General features: G+C 39.9%; 3 protein-coding genes across 9 annotated transcripts; 1 reads left to right on the top strand and 2 right to left on the bottom strand.

Annotated features, from left to right (window-relative positions):
* Nucleotides 1-987: 987 nt before the first annotated feature.
* LOC139621345 (membrane-anchored junction protein) lies at nucleotides 988-10,123 on the bottom strand. Of its 7 annotated transcripts, none has more exons than XM_071477774.1 (10): nucleotides 9,986-10,123; nucleotides 9,624-9,731; nucleotides 8,502-8,541; nucleotides 8,223-8,298; nucleotides 7,699-7,809; nucleotides 7,015-7,043; nucleotides 6,455-6,591; nucleotides 3,489-3,546; nucleotides 1,941-2,080; nucleotides 988-1,397 (listed from the first exon to the last, which is right to left on the bottom strand). In XM_071477774.1, the coding sequence occupies exons 2-10, from the start codon at nucleotides 9,722-9,724 to the stop codon at nucleotides 1,358-1,360; spliced, it is 732 nt and encodes a 243-aa protein (XP_071333875.1). In that variant the 5' UTR covers nucleotides 9,725-9,731; nucleotides 9,986-10,123; the 3' UTR covers nucleotides 988-1,357. The 7 variants fall into 7 exon arrangements, with proteins under 7 accessions (XP_071333875.1, XP_071333878.1, XP_071333876.1 ...); XM_071477777.1 differs by having other exon boundaries at nucleotides 3,489-3,543; nucleotides 9,986-10,121; XM_071477775.1 differs by having other exon boundaries at nucleotides 9,875-10,035.
* A 94-nt stretch (nucleotides 10,124-10,217) lies between these two features.
* LOC139621344 (glyoxal reductase) lies at nucleotides 10,218-12,858 on the top strand. The gene is made up of 6 exons (XM_071477773.1): nucleotides 10,218-10,395; nucleotides 11,066-11,367; nucleotides 11,715-11,860; nucleotides 12,068-12,207; nucleotides 12,323-12,481; nucleotides 12,599-12,858. Exons 2-6 carry the CDS (start codon nucleotides 11,117-11,119, stop codon nucleotides 12,776-12,778), a joined length of 876 nt encoding a protein of 291 aa, XP_071333874.1. The 5' UTR covers nucleotides 10,218-10,395; nucleotides 11,066-11,116; the 3' UTR covers nucleotides 12,779-12,858.
* A 373-nt stretch (nucleotides 12,859-13,231) lies between these two features.
* Nucleotides 13,232-18,070, bottom strand: badb (BCL2 associated agonist of cell death b). Its single transcript, XM_071477781.1, has 4 exons — nucleotides 17,905-18,070; nucleotides 17,056-17,208; nucleotides 16,344-16,564; nucleotides 13,232-16,117 (listed from the first exon to the last, which is right to left on the bottom strand). The coding sequence occupies exons 2-4, from the start codon at nucleotides 17,198-17,200 to the stop codon at nucleotides 15,980-15,982; spliced, it is 504 nt and encodes a 167-aa protein (XP_071333882.1). The 5' UTR covers nucleotides 17,201-17,208; nucleotides 17,905-18,070; the 3' UTR covers nucleotides 13,232-15,979.
* Nucleotides 18,071-20,947: the final 2,877 nt, after the last annotated feature.

The raw sequence follows: 20,947 nt of genomic DNA, 5'->3' as shown, positions 1-20,947 counted from the left end.
TAAACTAGTGCAGAAATTGTGAGATATGCATGTAAATAAGAAATCATCAGTGAAGAGCATTTGCATGAATTCAGCCATTAAAACAAAGGACAAATGATGAAACTATGGGACTTTCTGTCAATGTCAGCATATTACCTATCATTCAAAACTGTTTTAAGAAAGGCTGAGAGTAGAAAAAAAGCTTCTTGTATAAATATATATAAGAAATAACAGGAACTGTCAAAACTGAAGACAGAATTCAAACAAAAGCGTGAGCGATAAGTGAGAGAAGACAGGCGCACACATCATGGAAGAAGCAGATATTACATTGAGGAGCTGTTGCTGTGTTGGTAGTGTGTGAGAGAGAGAGATACAAAAAAGGTACAAAATGCATCATAAAACAATATAAAACATAAAATAACATGTTTGGAATAGGAACTGAAATATGGCCCATCAAGACCAGCAGTGACCTCCAAGCTTTTCTAAGCTGCTCCTCTACACTGCTGACATCCTGATTTTATAACCGTCTGACAAAATCACCAAACACATAAATTAAAGACAGTGAAAAAGCTGTGATTTTATATTCACTTATCTCTGAGAGATAAAGTCATAGGTGACACTATATCTGTCTTATTTTGTCTCTCACACAGTGCACAGTCTCCATCTGGGAAACAGACAGAGAGAGGTCAGTACTGGTGACTCTCTTTTATGGAGAGTAGCTAAGGTTTGTCCAAAGATTTGCCAGATTTGTCGCTAGGTCCTTTTTTAATAAATAAACCAAAAAAGAAGTCTTCAAAGTCTCCAAATCTAACAATAAATGTGCTAAGTTGGCAACACTGTAGGCTAATAGAAACTATTTGTTCAGTTTCATTTTGAAAGAGCATCAGCCAGTGGGGAAACTCCAACACTCGGCCGTCCAACCTGTGGTGTAATTCATGACTCAGTCACGGACATTCACATTTATCGGGCTGGTTCCAGCCAAAAAACAACCATGAAGGGAAAAGGAGACAAAGGAGTAAGAACATTTATTTGCTCATATTAGTGAAAAGCCACAACAAAAAGATTCTCTGTCTCTGTAGCAATAGTTCCTATTTTACGACAAATTAATGTAATGGAAAATCCAATCAAAATACATCTTATCATGTATGATAAGACTACAAGAGCAGAAACCTGAGGGAAATAGAAACAACTCTATTGACACATCACAATATATAAATTAATCAATGGAAGATGAAGAAATCTAACAAATCTATAAAATTGAGTCCCTGAATAAATCAGACCACATGTTTGTGCTTAGAGCAGAGATTTAACCAAACAAACCCCAGTGAGGCTCCACCACCGGAACCAGTAAGACCCTCCGGACTCACTGACACAGCTCTCAGGAGTCTTTGAAGAACAAGGAGAAAGGGAAGACACGGCTGCAAAGAAAGAGACAGAGAGACCTTAAAAGTCTGTTCTAGTCAACACATTGCACATGATTACTGCAGCTCCTTGGTCCATAAACTGCTACTGTAAATCATTGTTACCATAAAAAGACTACATTTGTGAGATTGTTTGACATGCTCCTTCAGCGTGGAGTTACTTTTGTCAGTCTTTGTTTTGCCTTAGGACGTCTGGCGTCTCAGCTTGTCTGAACAGACATTTCACAGCAATATTGTAATTTCTGTGCACATATTAGCTGGATTTCCCCAATCCATTATAATCTTTGGCAACTTTTTTTCTTACAGATCTGAAGCACTAATCAGCTCTTGTGTCTCCAGTGGGTGTAACAGTCAATTAAATCTGCAGATAAGACGATGACATCTCCAACGCCTCCCCTGAGTCTCACCCTGCTGTGTGCAGATGTACTGATCGTCTGTAAAATGAAAGTGAAATACTATTCACTGGTGGGTGGCTGCTCTAAACCTGGCTACTCAGGCTGAAGACCAGTATACCTGCTCACTGTCCACTGTCAAACTAACCTGGCCAGTCGAGACAGAATCCCAGGCCTCCGTGGTTCAGCTTTTTCTTTCTCTCCCATGTCCTGGACCTCACCTGGAGACCCACTTCCTGTATTCAAATTGACTTGGTGACTTGGTTTGTCAAACCCCTCGTTCTCTTTCTGTTGGAGAGAATCAAAAAAATTAAGATGATAGAAAAGTTAACTAGCTTACTAACGATGGTAGTAACCTAGGTTTACATCCAAGGCAAAGAGTTGTCACATCATGTACTAACTGCATTATTGTGTTTTTACACTACAGGTTTCCTAAGAAAAAACCCTGACACACCCACTTTATGGAAGCCAGTATAGCACCAGTCTTAGATGCTACTAGTTTATGCTAACATTAGCAACTCTATCCTGCTTTGTGTTGGATTTGGGTAAATTTACCCAAGACAATCACTGAACTCATCGATTTGCCCTCCTAATCAAAACCTTACATACTGTTTGAAATACAATACTTACAATAAAACATAAATATAACCTTTGTTTTGTTTATCCAAGTAACTTTTCATGTGCATCTAATCTATAATAAACATCTAAATGTTATTTAATTACAGAGACAAACATGTGATATTACTGATTTCTTCTTCTGTCCTATAATAGCAGGGCTAACTACCCCTACAGAGCAACATGAGAACAATGCTGCTCCTTAGCATGTTCATCTGAGGTCATCAACTTATGTGGATGTTGACTTTTCACTTTTGACCAGTAATGTTTAGGGTTGTAGAAGTCAAGTGAATATGTAAGACTTTTCGCATATGAGTTAACTAAAAACAAGAAAAACTCAGCTGGAGAAAGAGTTTACATTAAATTCATGGAGTTAGCTACTTAGCTTATTTTACTTAATTTATTAATTTCCTGAACTTGTTTTTGCAAGAATGACATACTCTTGAAAAATCACCTTGAGATCACCACAATATTCAAACTTAATCCCATTTAAAGCTTTGTAGTCTTGCATCAACACTTCCTTCTCAGTGTTAAGAAAATAAATAACTCAATGAGCTGACATAATTGCTTTAAATCATTTTTTCCACTTGAAACAAAAGAAAAGCTGGAGAAGGTGGAAAGAAATGTCAGAGTGGACAAGTGTGATGAGATGAGGAGCCATGGACAAGAAGAAGGGTAAGCTCTGTGACTTTGTTGCTTTACTGACGCACACACAGAATTTCACATACACACAGACACATGTACACTCTCTGTCAGACTCTTTGTCTGATGTAATGCTATTATTAACCTTAATGACACTTGTTATCCTACCTGTCTGCGCTAATGTTAGCCTGGGGCTGCAATAAAGGCAGAGATGCTACGTGTGTGTGTGTGTGTGTGTGTGTGTTAGTATATGTGATAGAGAGGAAACAAAAGGGTGTTATGAGATGAAACTGGAAGATGAATTGTTAGATTCAATTAATCCGAAACAACTGTGAAGTTGAAATCTTCATTTGACGTTTAAGGGAGTGACAATCAGATAACCAGTTCAATGAGTCAAAGATTTATAGAAGTGGATGAATAAATGAAACGTGTCACCAACATGTCTCGGGTGCTCTGTGACCTCTTCTTCTCCATGTGGATCTTCCCCGTGTAGCCTGCTGAAAGTTACATTACATTATAACAGAGCAACAACTTGAAACTCATGAAACATGAAACTCTACATAACAATTTAAAATATTTCAGCAACTTTCCTTAAATATAAAGTTATAACTTCTGTCTATGTTTATGTAGTGATCATCAGAGAAATTATATAACCTAAAATAAACTAAATAATGTCCTATTTATCCAGATTCTTAGACTAGACTGTCTGACGTGTATAAATCTAGTTTATCTAGCATCTTATTTATAGAACAGCTTTTATTTATTACACTGTCCTAAGTGACTTATCAGAGGTGCATTCGGCCTCCACAACAGCAAGGGCTACATGTTTTTAAAAATATTTACAATCAGACAGTGCTGACAGACAGAAATGTCAGCGGCATAATATTATTGCTTTCAATGGACTTGAATGCAAGTCTGTGAAAATCACAAGATTTTTTTCGGCAAGTGAGCAAAACACATCAACTGCAGTGTTTTGTCGAAACTGACCAAACCACATTTGGCACGTCTGAGCTCCAGCTGCAAGGAGCCATCAAAATTCAGCAACAGGCTACAGCCCTCAGAGCTTCAGCTCCACAAATCTACAGTATAATGAGTGGAGCAGCAGACCATAAGAGGGAGAAGGAGGCCCTTTGCACAACTGAACTAAACACTCCACAGTGAAGGGCCCTGCCAAGGCTGCAGACCAGAATGTGACAGGAATCAATCTGTAGTGTAGAAAGCTTTCCTTAAAGCAGGAAAAGTTGGAGACAACTCTCATGAGGGACAAAGAAAAAAAGCCTGGAGGTGTGTGGAGACGTTTTTGGCTTAACAGGAGGCCAAGAGTGCAGACAGGCACAGGGTCAGGACTGGCCAAATGAGTATCTGTCTCCTCAAGGTGCTAGATAAGAGAGGCCCAAAAGGCAAAGTTTTGCTGAGAAGAATTACCAATGCCCTGGTCCTGATCCAGGGGGAAAAAGTGTCCACTTCTGAGCAGGACTCAAACACACTCAAACCCATTTATCAAGCAAAGGAACGGAGCATACAACAATTTTCAACCCCACCGGTCAACAACTGCTTTCAATTTGAATTTCCATCAATAGAAATATATTCAAAATAATGTATTACCTGTACATTTAGTTATTAACTGTGCAGTCAATGACAGTGAAAAGACAGCAGAACAGAGGAAGTGTCAAAGAACAAAGAGCTGTCTCTCTTTGTCCGTCCTACGTCCACACTTGTTCTTTGTAACTCGTTCTTTTCTGTTCCCATTTTTCCAGCAGGTTTAACACAAAAACAAACCCTCTGTCTCTCCAGGGCATCGTGGAGACACACACATAGACACACACTAACGCTATCAGTGATGCAGCAATATGTGGGAAGCCTCTGAGAATAGAGGGATCTCATCATGCTGACAGCGTGTGTTTGACTTTACTCTATGATTCACATATTGAATTGTACATGCACAGTCATTGTGTTTGTACAGTACGTGCTCTTTGTAAGGACATGTTAATGTAATGGTCAATGTGGTGACTGTAATCCAATGAGAATTGCTCAATGAAACCTGATTTCCTGAGAACTGGTAATGATGCTGGAGGCCCTGCTTTTTCAGGATGTTTATTCGGTTTGTGCATTTGAGTGTGTGTCTTCCTCAAGTTTTAAATAAAGTAGACAATTCTGTTTACATAAGTTAAATACAAGCAGGAGACAAAACCTTGTTTGTGTGTGTGTGTGTCTGTGTGTGTGTATGTGTGTGTGCATTTTAAATAATAATTTTCGCCCTACTGGTCTGACTGTCAGAGTGATTGAGGTGGCGCCCGTTTTCCTCTTGTCTGTTTCATAACTGCAAGACTCAGTGGAGCGTGTGTGTGTGAGTCTGTGTGTGTGTGTGTGTGTGTGTGTGAGAATCAGACTAGTTGTCAGAATGGATGTCTTTGTGATTTTATGGACAAGAACACTTATTTTCATCTCCACAACATGTGTATACAGGTGTGTGTGTGTGAACGTGTATGATGACTCTACTTTCTCTCATCACCTTAAGTGACACACCAACACCCTCACAACAACACATGCTGTTCACGCTGACTAAGAATAAAAAAATAAGCAATGACAGCTGCCTACTTGTCAGTATACAGTACATTACACACCGTATCATCCATGGTGAAGCCAATAATGCGCTTCATTTCTGCTGCCACAAACTTGCCTGTCACAGTCTCATCATTACCGCTATGATGATACAAAGATGCTGTTTTTGTCATTCTTACACTACATATTGCTGAACAGCTTTAAGTGCCCTAAACTTGTATATAAGTGGGTGATACGGGTAAAATCTTAAAGTCTATCATGGTACATGTAAGATCATACTGCAGTATCTATCTATCTATCTATCTATCTATCTATCTATCTATATATACACACATATATATATTGATATTATGCATTTTCATTCAAATCAATACAATAATTTACAAAGGAGTCAGATAGAAAATGTCTGTTTTTTTAAGTTTCACTACAAAATAACAAAAAAAAAAATCGAATCTAGTCATGAAGCAGTCCTGCTCTGTGATTTGGTCTGACACACCAGGAGATATAAATGGACAGCTACCAGTATAGCAAAATCTCTAAAGGTTGACAAATTTGTATCATGAGAGAGATTAGTATATCAAGGCATAACTATCATAAGCATTTTAAGAGATACACACTTGTAGCTGCAATTTGTATTCTGGTGGAAAATAAAACCTACCACAAGAAGATTTAGTTACATTTAAAGTTACTCAATATATTTGTTTGCAGTCATTCTGTCATAGTTCACTGAACATTGTAAGAACCCTGAATGTGTTTTATTTTTTGCAAAGTTAAATGATAGTATAACAGAATAAATGTCACTGAATGTTATATCAGCTCTACAGTATAAGAGGGAGCACTCACCCCACCAGTGAAACCTCGCCCTCAGCCTCCAAGTCGTCGAGTAAGGCCTTTAGTATGGCCTCCTCTAGTGGCGAATCTGTCCTACAGCGCTTTGACTGAGGCTCAGAACGAGAAAAATGCTGCGCTCTCCCTTTCTCCTGAAAACACACACTGTGGTCATTTCTTTAGTCCCAGTGTGTGGTTGTATTATATTACATTGTATTATATTGTAAAGTACACGTTGCATTTCATGTCCCAGTATAAATACAAAAGGGGACATACTGTATACTGCCATGGCAGAAATATTAGGTAAACTATACAATATGATTCAATGCAACACAAAAACTACACACACTACAGCCTGTGTGACAAAGTGTCAAGACACAATGGACTTTTTTAGCTTATTAAAAACTGTTTTCTACTGACTTTTTTGAAATGACAAACAAATGTTTATGGGCTTTTTTTCCATTCAGTAACACTGGGGACATTCAGTACTATATCAGACAAGACAGTTTATAGTGGAAGTTAAACAATCCTGCAATCTGTCGCTTTTTCATGTGAGTAATAGAACAAAAACTCACTGCATTCAGCTTCTCCTCTGCTTGTTTCTCTGAAACAAGATAAAGTAAAATGTAGTACATGTGAGACACCATTATGTCTGAGGAGTATGTTGTGTATCTGTTTGTGTCGTCTAATAAAGCTCATTTTATCTGCTCTATATCACAGAGGTTAGACTTTCTACCAGGGCTTTTTATGCTTGACCGTTCTTTTATATGGAAGAGTACACTGAATATACACAACATCAGATAAATTAGATGAATTTATGCTTATGAACGTTTGGCCTTTATAAAGTCACCACTTCTCCAACCATATCCACTCTTCCTCTGCTCTTGAAGACCAACAGACGAGATGCCTCTCAGATTTTTTTTTTTGGAGCAGGTTCTTCAGCAAAGCAAACCACACATACATGCACAGTGCTGGTGCTCTGCTCATTGCAGGTCAGGCCAACTGTGTAGCACCTATATAGATCTGATATACTGTATGGCTTTGTCAGTGTTCATAGATTTAAAATTTCAGTCTGTAACCTCATTATTAGAGTATGTGTTTAACACACATGCCACATCTGATTCTGTTTGAAGACAAGGACAATCAGTGCAACAATGAGTGGGTAAATTATGTGTATCTTTGTGCTCAAGAACTGGACGTATTTTGGTGAATACTGTGTGTCACCACAGCAACTCCATAAGCTGTGTGTTTTTCCTCACCACTCTGCATGTTTTTCTCCAGGTAGAGGATCAGAATAAAAGGGTAGACTCTGAGCTTCTTCTCGCAGTGTTTACACATCACCCTCGGCAATCTCTCCCACCGCGACTTATCTGGTAGCTACAGTTAACAAAATACAATCAACATTTAACACGGCAGTGTACATGAAGCAGTAATCTCTGATCAGTGTTTTACAGTAGAGAGATTTGAGGATCATACAAGTAGGTGAATGAACCATAGTGATCTCAACATTGGGTCTGACCTTCACTCCACTGGGTCCCCACATCTTATTCTGTTACTTTTCCCAGTCTGATACATAAACACATGCTTACACAGGCATGCAACCAAACTTTCAAGTATGAAGTAGTGTTGGTGGACCTCACTCCCATGTATCACAGTAATGGGGGCTCGGAGTGTGGTGGAGAAATATACAGGAAGGGGGTAAATGGTGGAATACACAGAAAGCTGACAGATGAATAAATGCACTGATGGTGAATAAACCGGTGAATGTTACAGTGATGGATACAGGGGAAGATGATGAAGTGGACACTAAAGAAGGGCTGGAGATTGTCCAGGTTGCCGAGAACAGTCCTGACGATGTCCTGAAAACAGAGAGGAAGAAAAAGAAAGCAAGAGTTAAAGAGAGGGAAATAAAGAGAGGATGGGCAATATGAATAACGAGAGGTCAGAAAGAATCAGTTTACTGTAAAAATGGACAATTAATTTTATGAAGGAATTTTATAAAGGAGTCAATGCAGCGAATGTGAATGCTGACAGAGTGACCAAGTAGGTGAGCAGTATTCACCTCCAGTTCCTCATTGAGGCAGCCAATCACGTCCTCCCCACTGTTGACAAATATTAAACAAATTATATTATTATAGTAGCAGTTCCAGTTTTGTTGACATTTTTCAAATGCGGTTAAACTGATCACAGTGTAAGGCATTGTATCCATCACTAGATGCCTTCTCCTGCTGCAGTGTATGCATTAAAAGGCTCTGACCATTGAGCGCAAATATCAAACTGAAAGTAGATAATGCTTGAATGCTGCTGAGCCTCCAGTGTAAAAGATGTGTCTAGATATAGTTAGATAAAAAGAGTCTTCTTCAGTCACAAGGAAAAATAGCTTGAAGGCATTCAAGGATCAGTCAGGGCTCTTACTCTAGGACGTTATCCCTGAATAAAGACAGACTCATCCTGTGGGACCTAAAATCCTCTTTTTTGCAGATGAAACAAAATATCAAGACAAAGTTAGGTAACACACATCAGAGCATGTAATAGCAGCCATTTTAGGCAAAATAGAGTAAAAAGACAGAAAAAAGATCAATGTTTCTGCTATAACTTCAATTGCTTTTAAGACTTAAGTGCATTTTGCACTGCTTTAGCAACTTTATCTTTCTTGAGGCAAAAAGGGAAGGGGAGGATGGAAGGCACTACTAAGAGGATGCAACATTGATCAATAGTCTTTCCCTTGCTGTATATGTTTGGTTTATGGATTTTGAACTTGGGCTGGTCTACTCTGCTTTCAAGAAAAAAAATAACAAGAAAAGGGAATCCAGGAAACCAAGGATGCATCAAATTTGGTTTCAAACTATTTTCCTTTTCTGCAAAGTGGGCTACTTTTGGTCTTGAAGGTTTTTTCATTTAGAATCGTCTTGGACTTGGTCACAGGTGAAGAGCACGACCAATTAAATTATTTAATTTCTGGTTAGGGTTATAGGCTATAATAAGGAAACATCATCAGGATAAGCAACTACAGATTCAAAATGTAATTTCTAGCCCACTGCTTCCACTAAATACTAGTTTGGCTAATTAGTGATTTATCAGTGTCCACACCTTGCTCTCATATTATACTTCTTGCTCTCCCCAAAATGGACAACAATGGAAAAAGGATGAATAGATTACAAATGTAACATCATGTCTGACTTGCCTGTAGGTGCTGCCCCCTCTGATCCTGAACTTAAAGATCAAATTACCAGCTTTAAATAATCTTGTTCCAGCCAATGGGAAATAAAAAGTCTGGAGAGTCATGGCCGACCTAAAGGTTTGGTCAAGAAAATCAGGAAAAAAACAAAACAAATTAATTACTTGAAGCAGTAGTGACACAGCTTTACTAGGGAAAATGTTGAATTAGCTTAGCCAGCTAACAAGGAAAACAATTAGCAGTTTTTGTACTTTAACCTTTTCACCTCAACCTTTCCTCCTGTTATAGCAACTCGGTTTTCTCTCTCTCTCTCTCTCGTCCTCAAAATTACCGTAATGTCTACAGAAAATGGCGGGCGCAGTACTTACTACGCTGTCCAGCAGGCTGACTTCACCCTCCAACAGGACCTCAACAGTTAAAACCGTGTCAATCAAACACCTGACCCGCCTCTAGATTCGCAGGACAGGGCGAGTTCCCGCCTTCTGGTCACTTGGGCTTCTTTGATTAGCCAGCTCCTCTTCCAATCAGCGGCGTCAGAGCAGGTGTCACTATGGTGACGGCGAAAACCGCCCAAGCTGTCACATGACTGTCAGCTGACCACATGCGGCAGAAACCAGCAGTTGTAAACAGTCGTCTTTATAAAACGGTCAAAGTTAGTAAAGGTGACGTTTCGTTTGACTTTCATTCATATTTTTTTTTTCTTTATGAGCGCGAATAGGTGAGCGGACGCTGTCTGTTTATGTACCTCTGAGAAAACGCCGGAACCCGGTATCGAAAGGTGAGTGGTTCTCATTTACAGTGACGTGTAAATCTTACAAAACGACTTCACTGGCAAAATACATAAACTGCGGTGTGACGTCACAACGTTTTAACACTGCGGTATTACGGAACGCCTTTTAGCGAAACTGACGTCAGGTTCTGAAATTGCGAAACTGTAGAGTTCGCTCTAACAATGTGTGTACTTCATTGTGATGTCATGTTCTGTGGCGTTCCACGACACTAGAACGTTGCGACGTTCTGGTGTTCTAAAACTGCATTGCTGTAACGGTGTTTGTGCTACATTGTGAGGACCAACGTTATGAAAATGCAATATTCTTGTGCGTATGGCCTTCCATGTTATTACATAACATAACATAACATAACATAACATAACATAACATAACATTGTACTGTCCCAACAACTTTACACTGCATCTGTTTGTACTTCGCCTTCTGGCGTTTGGGTACCTTTTGCTCATTTGCTAAAAATATCTTAATTCTTCTGTAATGGTCCTGGGGAGAAGGGTAATGGAAAGCCAGCAGAAATCTGTATAACTGTGCATCTAGTGCAATGCCAGTTCCAAATCATACTCATGAAAAACCCCCTTTTATTTCAAGGCAATTTGCCTTCACGGAACAATAAAGTTTTCTGATTCCAATTCACTCAACTCTCTCTCCTCTTTTAACAGTTTTGGATAGACTTCAGGGTCCAAACACATAATAGGTGCCTTTCAGACCAGATGTCCTCCCCATCCTCCTCCAAATCTTCCGTACTCCTAAACACAGGGGTTCAAATGCCCCTTCTGGGTTTGGGGACCTACAAGTTGTGGGGTCCGGAGGACGTCTACCGGGCTGTGGATGCTGCCTTGGCTGCTGGTTATCGAGCCTTTGACAGTGCAGCTGTTTACAAGAATGAAGTTGACTTGGGTCGAGCCCTGAGGGAGCTCCTGCCCAAATATGGCTTGACTAGACAGGATGTATTCATAACCAGGTGATGTGTGCACTGATTGTCCATAAATAAGTGACCCTTGGTCTACTACAGTAAATAATTCAGAGTCTTGGAAGATGAATATAACAATATTTGTTCTGAGATTTGACACTAAATATCCTGTTTTGCAATATTGTATTCTACCTAAAATGTTGTCTTTATCTGACTGTTACAGCTGACTAAAATGAACAATGAATGCCTCTATGAGCTTGGGTGTTCTACCCACATCACATGATTTTTTTCTAAGAGACCATATGGAGGTGCTGAAGCTCATGTTTGACTCTTAGTGGCACAGTGCACAAGCAAATTCTTCCCCTCAGCAGTCTCACTGTCTCTCCTTCTCAATGCAGCAAGCTGGGCCCAAAGCATCAGGGTGAGAAAGCCATGGAAGGAGCCCTCACCAGCCTGTCACAGCTGGACTTGGATTACATCGACCTCTATCTGATCCACTGGCCTGGCACACAGGGTCTGGTAGTAGGTGATCAACGCAACCCGGGTAAAGTCAGATAAAGTCAAGTTCTCCTTTATGTACCAAATATATCATTGGAAACAGAACTGTATATACATGGCCAGGTGTGGCGTGTTCTTTAAATAAATGCTCCAGTAGTTAAGAGATAAGATTCAAGCTGCCTTCTCACATTCCTCCTCTACAGTGTGGTTGTGTAACAGTGACGATGACATTGTAATTAATATTTGATTCCAGGCAACCGAGCTCAGAGTTGGGCCACACTGGAGGAGCTGCATGCCCAGGGGAAGCTCAGGGCCATAGGAGTGTCCAACTACACACCAGCACACATGAGAGAACTGATACAGAGCTGCAAAATACCTCCTGCAGTGCTGCAGGTATAATGCAGGAGAGGGAAACAAGGGTAGATACACAGGTGTTTTCTGAACTCAGTTTTTGAAAATGCCAATGCAGACAATGTGTGTGTGTGTGTGTGTTTGTTTTATTCTTTAGGTAGAGTTTCACCCACGACTGTGCCAGACAGAGCTGAGGAGTGTGTGTGAGGAGTATGGAGTGTGTTTCCAAGCCTACTCCTCTTTAGGGAAAGGAGAACTGGTTACTGATCCTGTGGTTATGGAGGTGGCAAAGAACTGTGAGTGCACACCTGCACAGGTAAACACATACACAAAGCACCTAGACTCATGTCTTTTTGGGCCAACATTACTTGGTAAAAATAAATTTAAAAAATGTTGCATGAACACAAGATTTAAGATTTTTGTTCACCTCCAGGTCCTGTTGCGCTGGGCGGTGCAGCAGGGTGTCCCAGTGCTCCCCAAGTCCTCAAATCCAGACAGAATAAAGGGGAACGCCAGGCTTTTTGACTTCACACTGAGTGACACAGACATGGACAGACTGTCAGCTCTAGACTGTGGACACAAGTACTGCTGGGATCCCTCAGAAGTGGCCTGATAGACCACTAGTTGACTCTCATAATGTTTTTTTTTTTTTTACTGCTGTGGTTTTGACACATGCAGCTTAGTTAATTGTTTCTCTCATAACAAATACACTGGGTTATTGTGTTGAGGATTCAGGCAGATGTATGTACTGAGATATATGAGAGTTAAATTAACATTTTGAACACCGGCCAGGAAGTTGCATTGTTGAATGTACCCCATATGCTGTGAAACACCCAGAGCCTCCTGTCAGTGTGCCATCATTTTCAGACTGGTTCTACATTGTTCAGTCTGTTGCCTCATATGTTTTCATAATACTCTTACAAGTATTGTTATTGTAAGTATTGTTTTGTATAATGGCTTTTCCATTTGAATTATTTATGAAGTATCACAATTTTGCAATGAACAAACTATGACTTGAAACGTCCTCTGCATTGGAGAGTTTTGAAGAATAACACAAGAGATTCACTTTAAAACTACTCGTAAAATGATTTATTCAGGACACCTTATACTAGAAGTTTGACAGCTTTAGAGAAATTCCATTTACAAAAGTCATTAAAAAAAGGATTTAACAGAAAAAAGTAAATATTAAAATTCAATTTTCTCCACACACGTCTCCAGATTCAAGTAATACTAAGGATGGTTGCAAAACTCCAGGTGCCCAAGCAGGTTTTCCCTCTGGGGTGTGTTCACTGTCAGAAATGTTTAAAAGTCAGAACCATTACTGGCCATGCAACTTCTACTGAAATGACGTTTAAAGCCAAAATCTGTCTTAGCAATGTTAACATCAACAGTTGTGACAGCATACACACCTCCGCATTATTGTGCTTCTTCTTTAGCGTGATCTGTGACAGCGAGCTGTAAAGTTTAAGGCGGTAACTGGGTAAACACACAAGGCTGGCTGTGTGGTGTCACATCACAGGTTACAGCATGTTCAAGGCAGTTCATAACAATATTATACTCTTTTAAATTCCAGCTGAACTTTATTTTCAAGAGAGAGTAAAGCATTCATATCTGATCCCAAGCTCACAACACCATGCACATATTCGCTGCCAGCTGACTCAACTCTACTACCTGTGTCAAAGTATGGGTAGATCTATTAGGAGTGACCTGTTAAAATGTAAAGCACTATTTGTGATGGCAGCACAATTACTTAAACACTCATTCTCGATTTCCCTGTTGATGTGTGATATCATAACACAGTGGAGTCACTCTGTAAATTTAACAGTCTAATTGTGGTCTAACTGTATTAATTGTGTTAGGAGCGTTATGCGAGATACTAATTCATTTTAAAGGGTTGCCAAATTATTTCAGTCAGGTCATCCTATGTCACCAAACACATAACAGACTTGTATGAATCTTAGAAAAGGGTGGTGTCATTCAGATTGTCTGGAATTCTCTGATTGAAAATTGTCCTTAAACAAGTTTAGCAAAAGCTATAAAAAACAATGCAATAAAGTTTACAGACAATACAAACGCAGCCCTCGACCTGCACACCCAAGCACTTCACAACTCAACGGAGAGGAAGAGAATAAGACACAAGTAGAACAAACCCATTACAATTTGCAATAATCACATATTCATAGACAAATCACAAATAGCCTAATCATATTTACCAAGCTGAGTAGAAGTGCCGATCTTAGTTTAGAATGATTTAATATGAATGATAATAATTCCATAAGGGTCATATTATGTATAGTATATGCCAAGCAAAGCCTGAATATAACATAAAAAGCAATTAGATCAGCACTCCTAGACCTACGGCTTGATATCCCATTTTATTCACACCTCAATGCAGATAAGACACATTTAAACTAATGTGTATATAAACCTGACAGGACTGGTAACTGATTTTCCCAAACGATCTCTGCAGGTAGTTTGGAAAAATCAAGTGTAATCCCTTTTAGCAGTTTCCACCTGCGTGGACCCTCTAAATCCGTCCTCTGGATACACTGGGTGCTGAGTAAATAGGGCTAAAGGCTAGTGTGTTGGCTCCTTGTACAGCAGTTACTCCATCCCCATCCCCACATCTTTAAATATCCACATAACATTTACCACAACAGCCATGGATTGTACACTGCCTATTGCTGGGTTAGCCACTTATTAAATAGCATGGTAACCTTGTAAAATAGGAACTTGTAAAATTAAATTCTGGCTAAACCATGTTGCTTATAACCCCATTCGATTCCATTTGATAAAATATTAACAAAATATTTACACATAAAAATTACAAAGTCTGTTCTACTTTTTGTTCATCCAAGGCTTTAAAAAGATAGATTCATATTGGTTTGTGCTTTTTTTTATATGTATGTTTAATGTCATTTTCTTCAGATATAATCTAACCCTGAAGTTGTACAAAAGATATTATTTCTGCATCGTCAGAGATTGTCCTTGTACAAGATTGTTCTTTTGATAAATTTGAGATATAAAGCAGTTAATGATAGTCGAGTACAGTGGTTTCAATGGTACTGGCCTGCAGGTAGCAGAACAGGAAGCTGGATAAAGGCCCCAAGTTGAATACTTAAAAAAAATCCCTCCTCTTTTTTTACTCTCTCTCTGTTGCCTGAAGGTTATTTTGGCACACAATACAGTGATCTCCACGAGTTTGAGCAATTTGTGCAAAAACATCTGGAGCATTAGTAACACACTGACATCTGTGATTTCCTCAAGAAAATGAGGAAGGAAGGATGTTCTAACAGCATTCAAGGTGGCCTCAAATAGTCAGGTGTTTTGTTTCCAGTACATTTATCTCTCCATCTACAGTACATTGCATAGTGTTGATGTGAGAGACAGCTGAAATGGTAAGCATCTGTTAACTGAGTGGTCTCCTTTCCAATCCCCTCATTATTATTATATTCTTTCATTGTGTTTTAAAGAGATCATCTCTCCGCTCTCGGCTCATCCTTTTATCCAATTTTATGGGATACAGATGGCCAAATCATTTCACAGTGCCCTACAGTGTTTCCATAACAACCAACAAAAATACAAAAAATTAATATAAATGTCACCAATGATGTGTCAAAATGACATGACTAGAGGCTCAGACCTCAGTGCTAGCCGTGCCTTTATGTTTGGTTCTTTCTCTTTTTGATCAAACCAACCTTCCTACTCGCAGTAGGTCTCATTGTTGTCGTCACAGTTGTTCTCTTGGTTTCCCCAATTTCTTTCTTCTCACTGCCATCGATTCCTCTGTCACCCTTACTTCCCCTCTTGGTGCCTACTCGTTGCGATGAGTGTGGTTTTCGTGGTGGTTGTTTTCGCCTTCTGTCTCCTGGTGACTAAAGAGGTAGCTCCACCAGCTTTTAGAGTGGTGCATCTGTCTGGCTGTCCCAGCGCTCTTCACCTTCCTCAAGTCCTGTATGAAATAAAGTGTTAAGTTAAAAAATCAGTTAAACTAGGAAAAGGCAAGTTTTGGTTCCTGTTTCCCGTGTTGGATTAAGTCATTCCAGCACACAAAACATCCCGGCATAACCGGATCCTTTTCCTTTACCACCAACATCAAAACATGTCAAATATACTGTATCTAGACAATCGGTGATTTCTCTTTTTTTAAAACCCATCCTCTGGCGGCTCTCTCTCACCCGTTTGTCTAGCAGGCTGTCAAACTCATCACTCATCCTCCTGAGCTTCTGGCCGTATTTTTTGGCCGCCCACAGGGCAGGGGGAGCTGACTTGGACCGTCCCCGGAATGGAGCTCCATCGGTGGGTGTGCCGGCTTCCTCTTCCCCCCTGGCCTGAAACTCCTCATCTTTGGAGACAGTGGAAGTGAGGGTCTCTGAGTTCAGCCTGGTTCGACCAGTCACTATGTTGGAAGAGAGTAAGGTGACAGCATAAAGCACCTGGAATGGGGGCAATAAGGCAGGAAGAGAGGAATTCCTAGTAATCACCAATCACCACTAAACACCATGTGCTATATATAAAATACAAATAACATCTGTCTTTACTGGTTTGAACAGAGCTTATATTTCAACTAACTAATAATGGAATCTTATTTTAAAGTCCCAAAGTGCACCACAGTAAAATGTGTGAGAACAGACAGATTTTAAATTTCTGCAAAATGAATCCTAAAAGACAAAAAGGGAAAAAGGGTTAAATTCAATAGTAGTTTTCCATTTTTGCGCAAGACAAGGATCCACACAACAGCAGCTTTTGCAGAAAATGAAACTGGAGCAGAAAACAAAAGATAGGTCAGGTTTTGATTTACCTGAATGCTAGCATTAACTGGCAGATGTGTGAGTACATGTGGAAATACAGCAATATGTACTTGGAGTCCCTCTCAACTCAGGTTCCTACCTGAAACTCGGAGATCAGGTAAGGTGAGGGTGTGGCGTTGAAGAACCTCCTGCTCCTGCCCAGTTGATGATTGGCTCATTTCTCCTTCGTCTACCTCCTCTGATGGCTCTGACTCACTGTCTGAGATGGTGAAGTTTGCAGCCATTGTGACATCTGAAGAGGGAAGATATGAAACAGGGATTTAGTAAAACCCCAATACAACGAAATGTGCATGCATTTATGCACATACTGCACACAAATCAATATTATTGAGTTTCAATGTTAGTAACACCACAGTTGGTTATTAGTAGTGTTGGCCTGTAAGGGAGAGCTAGGAAACAAACATAAAGCGTGTTGTTCATACAAATGATGACCAGAACAACATGTTTCTATACATCTCCATGACAAGGAGCCACCATAGAGAGCAAAGTGCAAAAAAAGTGGCTCCATGACAACTGTGCTCACGACTCACTATAAAAACAGCACATAAGCTAATTATTCAAGCATCATAAAATGGCATCATCCGTTGTACCGCTGATGCTGCCCCTGTCTAACACACCCAGCAGGCTATCACTGTACTGCCCCTGATATTAGCCAGTCCAAAGGTATTTACAGTGTAACAGCCCCCGAGATAACCGCCTTGATTTGACAATACAGACCCGTATGTGATATCACAATCAACTTAGTCTAACCCCGCTCTTAACGCGGCCGGTACATCTTGTTCTCCGGCCAACACAACTGAGTTGCTTGTTGTGTTGTTGTTGACTGAAGAGGACAAAAGAAACTTCCTACAGGGCGGCAGCTGCTGCGGGGCTGTCTTAGGTAACAGCGAATGTGAGAAAAAAAAAGATCATGAATATGTTTCCTTACCCGAAATCTTCACAGCGGGAACCCGGAAAGTGCTAGTGTGTGTTTAGTTTGCCTCATGCGGCCGCCGCTGTTGTTATTATTGTCGGTGTCTCGTCCTTTTACTGTACACACACACTTCAGCTCGGCGCTCACCCAATCGCCGCTGCGCGCTGACGTCACTGTTGCGAGCTAGGACTGGGCTGGGGCTTTGTTTGCCTTCCCGGCCACCGTAGTGTACAGTGAAGAGGCGCAGCAGGATTTCAGACGGACAGAAGTCACTTATTATTTCTAGCAATCTGTTTCAGTTTCTATATACTATTCTACTATACTTAAGTAGAAGTTATAATACCACACACTGATAATACTGCGTTAAAATACATCTACTGCTTTTAAAACCATACTTAGATGAAGGTACATTTACTGTATCCAATGGTAGAATGGAAAATACATTTTATCAAGTACTAGGCCCATACTTTAGTATAAATTTGAAGTAGTTTATCTGAGCATTATCTTTTTATGCTACTTTATAGTGTTACTTCAATACATTTCTGAAGCCAAGTAGAATAATTTATTTTAAAACTTAAGTTATTTTTCTTAAAAAATGCTTAGAAATGCTACATATTTCATGTGCAATCAAAAGTTGTTAAAAATAATCACAAGTTGGAGTCCTAGATAAAATAATCAAATGGGATCTAATTTAAACTACTTTAATTTCTTTAGGTTATTTAATTTCTACCACTGCATCACATTTTGTAAAATAACCATATGTTTTGTATGTGAATATCTGCATAGCCTGCAAGTTTACTAGTAGCATTAGCTGTTAAATAGAGTGGAGTGGAGAGTAGCATATCTGCCTCCTTGAGTGTACTGGAGTAGAAAAGTTATATATATTGGAAATACTCAAGTAAAGTACAAGTTTCTCTAACTTGTGCTTGTACACCTAACTGTAATAGTACTTGAGTGTGTGCTTTTGTGCTAAATTTCCATTTTACTGAACCCTTTAAGAACAGATGAACATGCATAAATACAGACATACAGTATACCCTGGCTACTCGTTGCCTAGTGAGTGTAATTCTTCCAACAGATTTTTTTTTTTCTTTCTGGAAAGGGTTTGCAGACACCATAAAAAAAAAAGTAGCTAAAGAGGAATCAAAAGTAAACAGACAGGAAAGGCAGGGCCTGTGTTGCACAACAGTTATGTTAGGTTTGCTTTTGGCAGATGTTGAACCTGATAAGAAGAGGGTGGGATACAAGGCAGCAGCCCTGCAAGTGTAAACACACACAGATTATACTGTCTCTTACCGAACATGACATGCGATATCATCTAGTAAAGTGATTTTGACTGATTTATTTTTGTGGTAAGACAAGTCAAACATTAAGGAGGAAGCGTACCAACTCTGAGATCTCCTCCCTCCTTCCTTTCTGGGACACAGGGAAGGAGAGGACAGAAAATCCCAGCATGCTGTTGGTTGTCATACCTCGCATGAGCAGCAGGTGGGGAGGCAGGACTACAAAATGAGCTGCTGTGACTTTTGCTGAGCTGGGTTCCTCTTTGGTCACCCTGCGACATCTCTGTCTCCTGTTACAGCTTGTGTGGTTACTTGAGAGGAAAAAAGGGGAAATAAACCTTAAAGTCTAGTTTTGATTGCAATTGCAACTGATTACTGCAATAACATGATTTGCAACATGTGAAAAAATGTTTCATAATGTCATGGTCACATTCTCATGAAAATGACATTGCGAAAGCATTTATTTCCTAAAAAGTTGATACTGCAGAAGTGTTTTTGACAGAGTACTGTTTGTGTGATTAACATGACTAACATGTCCTGTGTCCCTTATTTTTTTTAAACATAATCCTTACAATAGAGCAGTGGTGTATATATGGTGTGTATGGCTCTCTATATCCTCTGCTGATTGTTTTTCTTCTTTGCTTTCCTGCACTTTCCTCACATCAGTGCAGGATGGAGAACTCAGCCATGTAATTATCTAACATTTATATCCAGCTCTGCCTCTATTCCTCCTCTCCTCCTCTACATCATTCTTCTCTCTCCCCCCTCATGCAGTGAGAGCCTCTTGATAAGAAACAACATTAATCGATGTTGCAAAGTCAGTAAGTGACACTTACTGTAAATGACACTTACTGTATGAGAGGCTGTTTTTTTTTTTTTTTTTTGGAAACTGTGACATATTCGAGGCGATGTCATGCAGCTTCTTCTAATTCAGTGCACTCAAAGAGACGTAATGTTGGTTCCTAAGCTGAGACAAACATGCAAAGCAAAGTCAGCACAGTCAGCTTTTCTTACACTGATGTATGAAAGGAGCAGCTCTTGAGGATGACTGTTAAGACTCTTTTCTTTTGAACTCTATTTTGGGAAGGATTATAGAAATAATACATTGGAGTTCTCCTTTTGGTGGGATTTGGGTCCAGTTTGAGAACCATACAATTATTATCCATTTTAATCTTATGTGGTGTGTGTGTGTGTCTCAAGATGAGTAAAGCCATCTATCCACCAACTTTGTAGCATTTAAGAGTAATAAAACTACCATCCATAAGAGTGGAGAGTGTGTGAGTGAGAAAACCTGATCTTGCGCACTTTCATGTACAAGCAGGATCATTGTCACACACTTGCATGGACCGAGTGTGTGTGTGTTTGTGTAATCTGAAGGAGCCATACAATTAGCATCCATTTATATCTCCCTGTACCAACCTCGCCCTGCCTCCCTGCCCCTCATCTGGCGGTTATTTTGGGAAACGGAGGCGTATGCACTCCCACACTGTCTCCAAACCACCACTCAGTGTGTGTGAGTGCGCCTACTGTGTGTGTGTGTGTGTGTGTGTGTGTGTGGCTGTTTGAGAGCAAATGCAGCAGCATTTCCAAGTGGCTCCCAAAATGTTCCTTCCAATTCAATGCCGGGACACTGCCTTGTGTGCCGCCACCACCGCCACTTCACTCACTGTCCTTTCAAATACTTTCCCCTCTTTGCAGACCAAGGTTCAGTCAGTTTGCTTGATGCGGGAGCATCAAGCAAACAGGAGTAAGATGAAGGGCAGGTTTTGAATTAT

The sequence above is a fragment of the Trachinotus anak genome, unplaced genomic scaffold (assembly GCF_046630095.1).
Source record: "Trachinotus anak isolate AG129_WGS33_773 ecotype Australia unplaced genomic scaffold, CSIRO_AGI_Tana_v1 ptg000005l, whole genome shotgun sequence".
Classification (NCBI taxonomy): Eukaryota; Metazoa; Chordata; class Actinopteri; order Carangiformes; family Carangidae; genus Trachinotus; species Trachinotus anak.
This window is presented reverse-complemented; position numbering and strand designations above follow the sequence as displayed.